Raw genomic sequence first — 10000 nt, forward strand, 5'->3', positions numbered from 1 at the left:
TTTTTGAATGCAATAGCAAATTGACTGCTATGTTCGTGAGCGTCTTCGGACGCACGTAGAATCTGTTTGTACTGGAGTTTCAAAGTAATTCGCGGGATCTCCCACCGGAGAAGGCCAAGAAGACTTGATCATACCTCGGGGGCTTGGATGATCTCTGCCTCACCAAGTTTCAGAGGCATCCGTCGATATTCCAGAAAAAAAAAAATCTATCGAACGCAGTGCTCCGGATCGCCCTGCTGACATGCGCTCAGAAATTCTGTCCGACATGCAGATTCCTTTCAGATTTAGTGCGGGGTATTTTTCCGTACAGTTACTTTAGTTCCAGTAGTTATTTTGTTTCGACGGGGAACGAAACCACACTGCCGGAGCCACAATGCCAGTGGTCGGATAAGTCAGCATTTTTACAGAGGGACGAAACAGTTATTTTTATATCACACTTTGGCTAGACTGCGATAACTGAACGCCTATTTTGGATACATTTCCTTGGCCGCAGGCGAACCTTGCGCGTCACGGCAGGCGCTACAAGCTAACTACATTTACACCCCCCCCCCCCCGAGGAAAAAAATCTTTCTATTCGAGGGGGCGAAATCGGAAAGGTAGCACAATGTATGAGAGCGTGGACGTTGTGGGGCTGACTTCCAGCCCGAACCCCTTCCTGATGATGGATTACTACAACCAGAGCCGGGGCTGCCTGATTCCGGAGAAGGGGCTGGTTCCCGGGGCGACCCATCCGTACAGCTCGTCCAGGCGAAACCAACACTGGAGCGGCTCCAACCACTGTAGGTGTCCCTTCCCTGTAGCCGGTTCTCATTTCCCAACTTAAGCATGTTTATACATTCGATAGATTTAAAGCTGGTCAGACCTGTTTTGCAGAGTGGCTATGCATGTGTATTCTGTGTCCTGGTATTATAAGCATGTTGTCAAATATCGCCACTTGTACATTTGTATTGCGCTTCATGTTAGCCGTAATGACAAGAACTATCCACGGAGCTTAAAGTAGTTTAATCGATTTAGGTTTAGTTTTCAGGTTTGAAGGACTGTATGGCTTGTCGTTCCGCTGAAAGTAGGATACCATTAGTCCCTTTGCAGCCTATCCCGATGTTGCCATTTGACTAGCTGACCCACTTTTGGGAAACGTTTCAGACGAGCTCTATGCGTTCGCTCTCTAGCTCCGCGCTCTAAACCCAGCCTCTGCCCTTTAGAATCAGACTTTTAAAGTCTTTCGGCGGCTGATTCTAATAACACAGTCGATGCAGTGCGCCTTCTCTGTCGTATGCCTGTTTTAAGTCAAGTCTGCGAACAGTCACGGTCGTGTAAAAATCGTTCTCCAACTAAAGCCTCGCTTTTAAAACCATGCCAACTGTAATCAGATCAAGCCGCGCTGCTGGCACCAATCCCTGGCTGCTGTAATAATCGCTATTGCGTCCTGCTTTTTTTACGCGTATGCTCCGAGGCAAACATTAAATTGCCCTCAATGACGAAGAGCCGTTTCCGAGCGGCTGTTATGGTAGGCTACTTCAATTGTCCATTGGAAGTCATCGAAGTCTAGACTCCAGGCAGTTTGCAGACACACTTAGTAGTTGCAGCCCTTACATAGATCATCTTTGAGTTTGATAACCTACGTCAAATACACATTATGTGCATTGTCGTTGTATATGAATCCCGTGGCTAAGGATACCTTTAAACAATACGCTTTACATGAGACGTTTCAGTCATATGGGTGGGTGTTGTCGTTTTGTTGCTAGGTCTGCTGGCTTGTCTGTAGCGTGCATCGCTATTTGCATTCGCGCCAGGTCACAGGGGTCGACAGAGGGACCGGTGGGTCACGGATTTTCCGACCCTCCCCCAGGCGGCTAGGCTGGTAAACAAAACTCATGATGCACTTAACGGTGCACTCTGGCGTTCCATTTACCCTGAATACGTATATTACGCTTCAGCATAGGCGGAGATCACGGGGGGGACGGGGGGGACGTGTCCCCCCCTACCATAAAGTTGTCCCCCCCAACAATCATTGGAAACAAAACCATTTTTTTTTTTAAATATAGTAATTTGAAATAAATGCACGACAACACAAGGTGTGCTAATTATAAACGTAAAACAATGTGTTTTTAAGTGTTGAAAAATCATGATCCCCCTATTCCTTAAAATGGTTTGGTTCACATGCTGTTTCCACCGGGCGGGCCTACCGGCAGCTCCGTGTTTCAGTCAATTAGCCAAGTACACGGTCAGACAGTGAGACTGTTTCCTCCTCTCTCCCACTGACGCAGTTAAAGTTTTTTCTAAACTCCTTTTACGAAGTTACAATCGATATGCACAAGTATACATAAGTTTAATGATGGATTGACATGACAACGTGAACGTTTGCTGATAATAACACACGCATGCCGGTAATTAACACCGTTAGGATAGCTAGCTAGACAGTTAGGACACTGTCCCGTCAGGGGCAGGTTAATGTTAGTTAATAAAGGTAGGTCTACATCTCAGTGCCTCTCCAGATTAGTTAAATTAACTGAAGGTAAATTAATTTAATCTTTCCCTGCGGTGCCTGAACAATGCTGGTATTGGATATATGTATCTGCAACCGTGATGACCGTGAGATGCGGATTCTCCCTCTTGTATTGTGTAATCTGTAAATTCTCGCCTCAAATGTAAGCGTGTTATCCACCATATATCTAGTTTTAAATGTTATGCATATCCCTCCATTGCAGTATGAAGGCCCTTTTGATGGCTTCTAGACGGAATCAGGTTCTTTTGTCTCCAAAAGTTGTCTCGAGGCTCTTGGGATATCGTTTTGACACTGATAGCTGCCATTGACTCTAGTCAGCTCGGATAATTTGTCCGAGTTAGGAACAGTAAATATTGGTGGCGGGGCTTATTGATAGGTCAAATTGAACTGTTTTAGAACTTATTTTGAGCATCAAGTTCTCTTGAACTTTGGACATTTGTCTGTGAGTAGATATTTTGTGTTAGTACATTTAATGCCATTTAGAGGATTTAAAAATGACTTCGAATTTCTGTTTGTAAATGTTATTGAGAATTCGGTATTTAGCAGCTAAGTTATGCTAGCTCTCGTGAAAGCAATTTTTTCATGTCCCCCCCCGGAATTACTCTCCGAAATTTTACCATGTATTGTCCCCCCCTACAATGAAATGGGATCTCCGCCCCTGCGCTTCAGCCCACTGTAGTAAGTGCTGCCTTGTTGTTGGAGCAGAAGATGGCCTTTACGTCTCGTCTCAAGACGAAGAGGAAATGAACGACGCCGTCAACTAAAAACGGCTGCGGCAAACCCAGAGAGAATGCCGAGCATTTTTCAGGAGTTCCTCTTAAGACAATAAAAACGCGGGTAATGCGGAACATCTGGAACGGCCCGCGTGCGCTCTAATAACCTATGAAAGTGCCGGTAGAGTCTTTTATCTTTACCAGCCTTCGTTTCAGCCTACTCTGGTAATGTTTGCCAAGTGCCAGGCGTTTGGTGTTTGGGTTTGACCTCTAACAGTGAGTCCAGGGTCTGTACCGTGTATGATCAGTAGTATTCTAATCACGAAAATAACTCTTCAGGGAGGAAAGAAGCATTAAGAGCAGGGAACTCTCCTGTGGCTTCACATGTGAGTGGATAACTCACTCCGTGGCTTAGGTGGGGATCAATCGCTGAGTCCCGCTGGATCAGAAGTCTAACCCGTTAATCAATGCAGATGAGCAGAGTTCGGCGCAACCTGAAACAGCGATGGGGCTGCTCTCTGGCAGGTAGATTTGACATCAAACAGAATCTAATTTCTCTTCTCTTCTGAAGAGCCACCGGTAGACGCGGGAGTCATGCTGTGTGTGTGTGTGTGCGTGCGTGCGTGTGTGTGTGTGGATAGAGATGATCGAGGCGAACCACATAGATCTGCTCCCAGTGTTTATCACTGAGAGCCTCTCATCATTAGCTTGATGGAGAACAGCCTGTGTGTGCCGGCTTGTCTTAACATACACACACACACACACACACACACACACACACACACACACACACACACAGATTGTTGATGGACTTGAAAGGGGTTGGGGTGGGGGTAGAGGCGGAGTCTTATGTCCAAACGGATCAAACCCACTTGATCCTTGATCCCAGCCGTGTCAGTGCTCTCTCTCTGTGTGTGTGTGTGTGTGTGTGTGTGTGTGTGTGTGTGTGCGCGCCACAGTTAACAGCCTCATGCATGAAGGAATGCACTCAGCCGCTTTCACATGACTGTCACACACACACACACACACACACACACACACACACACACACACACACACACACACACACACACAAGGCTTGAGAGAGTGAGGCGGTGGTGCACAGAGCTGTAAATTCACACGGCTGTTTCCCAAGCCTGTCTCACGGTCTTCCAGGCTTCCATAATGTCTTCATCGGTGACCGAGTCGGAGTCTTTCTTCCCTCCACTCCTCTTTTCTCCCCCTCCCCTGTTTTTTTTCTGCACTCCAGGCCACACTGCCAAACGGCCGTTGGCCTGTAATCGTCTGTGTGTGTGTGTGTGTGTGTGTGTGTGTGTGTGTGTGTGTGTGTGTGATCGTCGGGGCCTAAGGCTTTTGTTTTTGCTCTGCTAATCTGACTCATGTGGTACCAGAGTGCGGAAGTCCCTCTGCCTGGAGAACACACACACACACACACACACACACACACACACACACACACACACACACACACACACACACACACACACACACACACAGATGCATACACACCCTGCTCAAAGAGAAAAGAAAACATACAGAAACGAACTGTCCAACGATGAAGCACACACAAGCACAAGAGTGTTTTGCATATGTTGATATGCTGTACCAATATGCGTGTGTGTGTTTGTATGAAAGGGCAATATGTGTGTGTTTGTGTGTGTGTTTGTATGAACGAGTAAGAGAGTGTGTAGTGTCCGTTGGTGCTTCTTAGTGTATGTTTTCTTGTGTAGTAGGTGTGCACAGTTTGTGTTCAGGTCAGAGAAAGGAGTGTGTGTGTGCGTGAGTATGAATTCAGCATTCAAAGACGTGTGTGGGCACACAAACACACGAACGCACACACACACAAACACACGCACGCACGCAGTGAGCTTGGTGAAGACTCTTTCTAAAGCATTCTCTGTTTTATTGGCCCAATCAAGCACCTCACACATTGGCACAGCACACTAAAGTAATAACAACACTGTCACACAGCTCGCGGCAGTTTAAACACTAGGTCTGAGAGAGAGAGAGTGAGTGTGTGTGTGTGTGTGTGTGTGTGTGTGTGTGTGCGCGCGCCCGTGCCCTTCCGTCTGTTTGTCTGTCTTGGAGAGTGTGTGTATGTGCTTCTGTCGGGTCTGGTGTAGTCTGGTGGTAGTCACTCTAAAAGGTACTCTCTTTGTATTTTAAAGTCCATACTCTTCAGCTGATGCAGTTGTTTGCGCACGCAAAGGTGACATCGGGGTGTGTGTGTGCCCGAGTGTGTGTGTTTATTTTGCTCTGTGTTTCACTGTACAAATAGCAAGCATAGCTGCACATCCACAAACGCCCCTTCCTGGCCCTGTCACCTACTCTGTGAGTTTGTCAGACAGGGTGTGTGTGTGTCTGGGTGTGTGTGTCTGTGTGGGTGTGGGTGTGTGTGAAATGCCAGAGGTAAGCTGAGTTCACACTCATTCCCTGGGAAAAGCCGCAGGGCAACATTTCACAGCCCCGTCATGACACGCCACCCTGTCAAACACATACACACACTCTCAGACACATGCACACTCATGTACACACACACACACACACACACACACATAAACACATAGACACACACACACACACACACACTCTCTCTCTCACACATATACACAAGCACACATGCACAATACACACTCATTCACACACACAGGGACACTCAGTCACAGACACGCACGGAAACACACACACTCTCTTTCACATATACACAAACACACATGCATACGCACGCACGCACTCACGCACGCACACACACACGCACGCACACACACACACACACCCCTGCCTCATTGAGACGTTTTGGTGTGGGGAGCCCATGAGCAACAGATCCAGGCCTTCTCTCGTCCCTTACTGATGACAACACACCCTCTGCCTCAGCCGCACACTGTGATTGGTCAGCAGAGCAAACACACACACCTCCCCAAGGCCTGTAGTAACACCTCCTTGTCTCTGACATGTATGTGTGTGTGTGTGTAGGTATGTGTTAAGATTTGGGGCCTGTCTGCAGGGTAGGAGTGTGAGGGGTGGTGACTGCCCTCAGCTTTGTGTGTGTGTGTGTGTGTGTGTGTTTGCTTAAAAATATAGTGGTTTATGTGTGAGAGGGAAGGAAAAAACCTCACCACTTGTGTCAAGGTTCACACACAGACACACACACACACACATTCTCTTTCCCCCGCGTTACTCTAGTTCTGCTTCACTCAGTGGAGACGGGTGGAAAGGCTGAAGGCAATTAAGCTCATAACGTGACAACTGATTCCCATCACTCTGTCTCTCTGTCTCTGTCTCTGTCTGTGTGTCTCCGTCTCTGTCTCTCTGTCCCTCTGTCTCTGTCCCTCTGTCTCTGTCCCTCTGTCTCTGTTCCGCTGTCTCTCTGTCTTCTGTCCCACTCTCTGTCTTCTCTCTCTGTCCCTTTTAAGTCGTGCCCCCCCCCCCTTGCTGTGCCCCCCCCCTCCCCCTTGCTCCCTTGTGATCAGTTAGCTGCTGAGGTAGTAGAGCCACCAGTGCCTTAGAGAAAGTGTTCTGTTCATTAATCTTTAATAGTGCTTTGTCCTAATTTTTCTCCCCCCCCCCCCCCCACCATCTTTCTGAGCGCTTTCTTTCTATCTCTCTCTCTTTCTATCACTCTCTCTTGCTCCCCCTCCTTTTTAAAACTTTCTTTTGTTCTTTTTGTCCCCACACTCTGTGTGTTGTGCATAGCGATGGTGCTCTCTGTGCATAGTGATCATTTAGGGCCCTCTGGAGTTCTCTCTCTGAGGCCAGTTCTCTCTCTCATGGCAGACCTGGTCCTGAGGGCCCGTGGTAGGTGATGGATGTGGGGCCGAGGGGTTCTCTGCGTGCAGTCTCTCACGTGAGACCCCCAGGACCACAAGACCTGTCTGCTGTCGCGACTCACCACAGCTGGTTTTCTCTCTCTATCTCTCTCCCTTACTCTTTCTCTGTCTCCTTTTTCTCTCTCTCTCTTTGTTTGTCTTTGTCACCGTCCCTCCTTATTTCTCTTGCTCTCTGTTTGACTCTCTCTTTTCTTCTGTTTTTTTTTACCTTCACATCCCTCTCTTTTCTTCACTCGTCTCCAGCATCCATATAATATCTCTCTGTCGCTCTCTCTCTCCATCTCTCTCTCTCCATATCTCTCTCCATCTCTCTCTCTCTCTCCATCTCTCCCCCCCATGCTGACAGGCTGTTTCTTTGTCTTTCCCACAAGCGAACCTGCGCCCTAAATCCCTGAACAAACAAAAACAACTAGAGGGGATCTTGCCATCCAGAGACCAAGGGGGTGGGAGGGATGGAGGGAGAAAGAGTGAGGGAGGGAGGGATAGAGAGAGAGAGAGAGACGAAGGGAGAGCGAGGCAATATTTAGGTTCCCCTCTAGCGGGGCACCCCAAACGTGACCTTGTGGGGCTCTGATGTTAAACCTCAGCAAAATATTTGGGCAGATTTGTCTCGGCCTGCTTGGCTCCAGGGGTGGGGGAGAGACGGGGACCTTCTCTGCCATGGCAACACACAGGACAGGAAAACAAACAAAGAGTGAAGCCCCTTCTGCTGCGTGTGCCGAGCCGAGCCGAGCCGCCTCCATCCTTGACCCAGTTTGATGAGGAGAACCAGCGCACCTCTGACGAGGGGAGGGGAGAGGAGGGGAGGGGAGATCTCAGCAGAAACACACTCTGCTCTTGGCTTCATCAGAGGGAGGGAGAGAGGGAGGGCCTGTGTGGATCATTTGCTTTTATGTTTCATTTTAAAGCAGAAAAAAACCTGTTTTAAGCATTGGACTGTTGTGGTGTAGAGCCATGTCATTTGGCCCAGTGTCAAAGACGAGGCCGTGTGTGTGTGTGTGTGTGTGTCTTTGATGGTGTAGGTATAATTATATGGCTGCTGTTTGAGAGTGGAACAGCTGCACTTTCTTATATAACACGGGTCGTAATGACTGGCACAGGAATGCTAATTGAGATGGCTGACGCACAACCACACGCGCGCGCACACACACAGGAGGAACTGGGTTTTCAATATTAAGTGGCTCAGATGAGTGTGTGTAATTGAGGACATGACTCTGTCAGACTATCTGGGTTTCAGGCCAGTAAGGATTTTTCGAGTGTGTGTGTGTGTGTGTGTGTGTGTGTGTGTGGTGTGTGTGTGTGTGTGTGTGTGTGTGTGTGTGTGTGTGTAACCAAAGACATGACTAAGCCAGACTATCTGAGTTTCAGTCCGGTAAGGATTCTATGCGCCTGTGTGTGTGTGTGTGTGTGTGTGTGTGTGTGACTGACAACATTTCATTGTGCTTTGTTATGAGACAGAGGCAGAGGTGTGTCACATCAGCTTTTGGAACGACACACGTAACAAACACTTTAAAGTGTTATATTATTGTGTGTTTTTGTGTGTGTCTGTGTGGGTGTGTGTGTCTGTGTGTGTAAGGTAGGCCTACGTGTTTTCATACTCTGTCCGTCCCCCTTAAAGTAAAGTTGAGATCTTGTTGTCTTTCTAGAGGCCAAAGGCTCAGACAGAAAGAGAGGGATGAAGGAGACAGAGGTGGAGAGAGAGAGAGAGAGAGAGAGTGAGACAGAGGTGGAGAGAAAGAGTGAGACAGAAGTGGAGAGAGAGAGAGACAGAAGTGGTGAGACAGAGAGTGAGAGAGGGTGAGACAGAAGTGGCGAAAGAGAGTGAGACAGAGTTGCATAGCGGAGACTGTGAATACCAGCACAGCCACAACTATTTCTGCCATGTCTGTTCCTTCCTTAGGAAAGCAAGTGGGTGATCTGTAGATATGTCGTGTGTGTGCGCGGGCGTGTGTGTGTGTGTGTGTGTGTGTGTGTGTGTATTATGAGACGGCTGTGTCAGCACACTACTGTGCTGCCCAGGGTTCCATGCTGAGATTCTACCAGTGAGTGATAAGCCGCAGAAATCTATTACACATGGACACACACACACACACACACACACACACACACACGTACAAACAGACATGCACACAGTTATCGTATCACAGTTTCTATTTTCATGACGGATGGATAAAAAGAGGAGTGTGTTTGTGTGATGGAGAGAGAGTGTGTGTGAGGAGGATGACTGAGGAAGCAGGAGATAGAGAGAGAGACCATCTGCTTTCCCTATAGCACACACAGAGGGATGTTAAGTGTATTCCCATAGCCTATCAATGTGAAGACACTTAATTTAGACGTATCCACACACACACACACACACACACACACATGGACACACACACTCAGACGCCGCATTTGGTGTACAGGGCTGTGAAGGGAGCGTGAGGTGGAGCTGAGGTGATTACTCACTATAAATACAGATATCTGTGTGTGTGTGTGTGTGTGTGTGTGTGCGTACGTGTGTGCGTACGTGTGTGCACGCGCATGATAGAGAGAGCTGGAGAGACAAAAGAATAGAGATGGAATCCTCTTTCTATTTGACCCCATTGGTGTCTCAGTTGCGTTCTAACTGTGTGTGTGTGTGTGTGTGTGTGTGTGTGTGTGTGTGTGTGTGTGTGTGTGTGTGTGTGTGTGCGCTGTGCTGACCTCATGCAGAGGGCATAGGCATGCTGTTACAACTCATATTTTCCTCTGTGTGTGTGTGTGTGTGTGTGTGTACTTGATTGAACATGGGGTTTTGTGTGTGTGTGTGTGTATTCCTAAGCACATGGAGAGCATAATGTTTACGTGTGATCCCTTATATGTTACTATAGAAACCTGCGTTAGCGCTGGGAGCTGTGTTGGAGGGATGATACAGTTCTGTAGCCATGACCTGTGACCTCATACAGCCATTCCACATGGTGTCTGTGTGTGAG

The 10000-nt window shown here is 48.0% G+C and overlaps 1 protein-coding gene across 4 annotated transcripts in view; it reads left to right on the top strand.

The window, feature by feature from the left end:
- raraa (retinoic acid receptor, alpha a) overlaps positions 1-10000 on the top strand; it is a 72326-nt gene that overhangs the window by 30915 nt on the left and 31411 nt on the right. For 2 of the 4 annotated variants that reach the window (XM_012837722.3, XM_031567942.2), the window contains exon 1: positions 1-779. This exon is cut by the window's left edge and continues 582 nt beyond it. The exons of the other annotated variants lie outside the window; for them this stretch is intronic. In XM_012837722.3, coding sequence (XP_012693176.2) covers positions 605-779 — 175 coding nt within the window. In that variant the 5' untranslated portion in view covers positions 1-604. The remainder of the gene's footprint in view (positions 780-10000) is intronic. 4 annotated transcript variants of the gene reach the window in all.

This window comes from Clupea harengus, chromosome 1 (assembly GCF_900700415.2).
Source record: "Clupea harengus chromosome 1, Ch_v2.0.2, whole genome shotgun sequence".
NCBI classification, from domain to species: Eukaryota; Metazoa; Chordata; class Actinopteri; order Clupeiformes; family Clupeidae; genus Clupea; species Clupea harengus.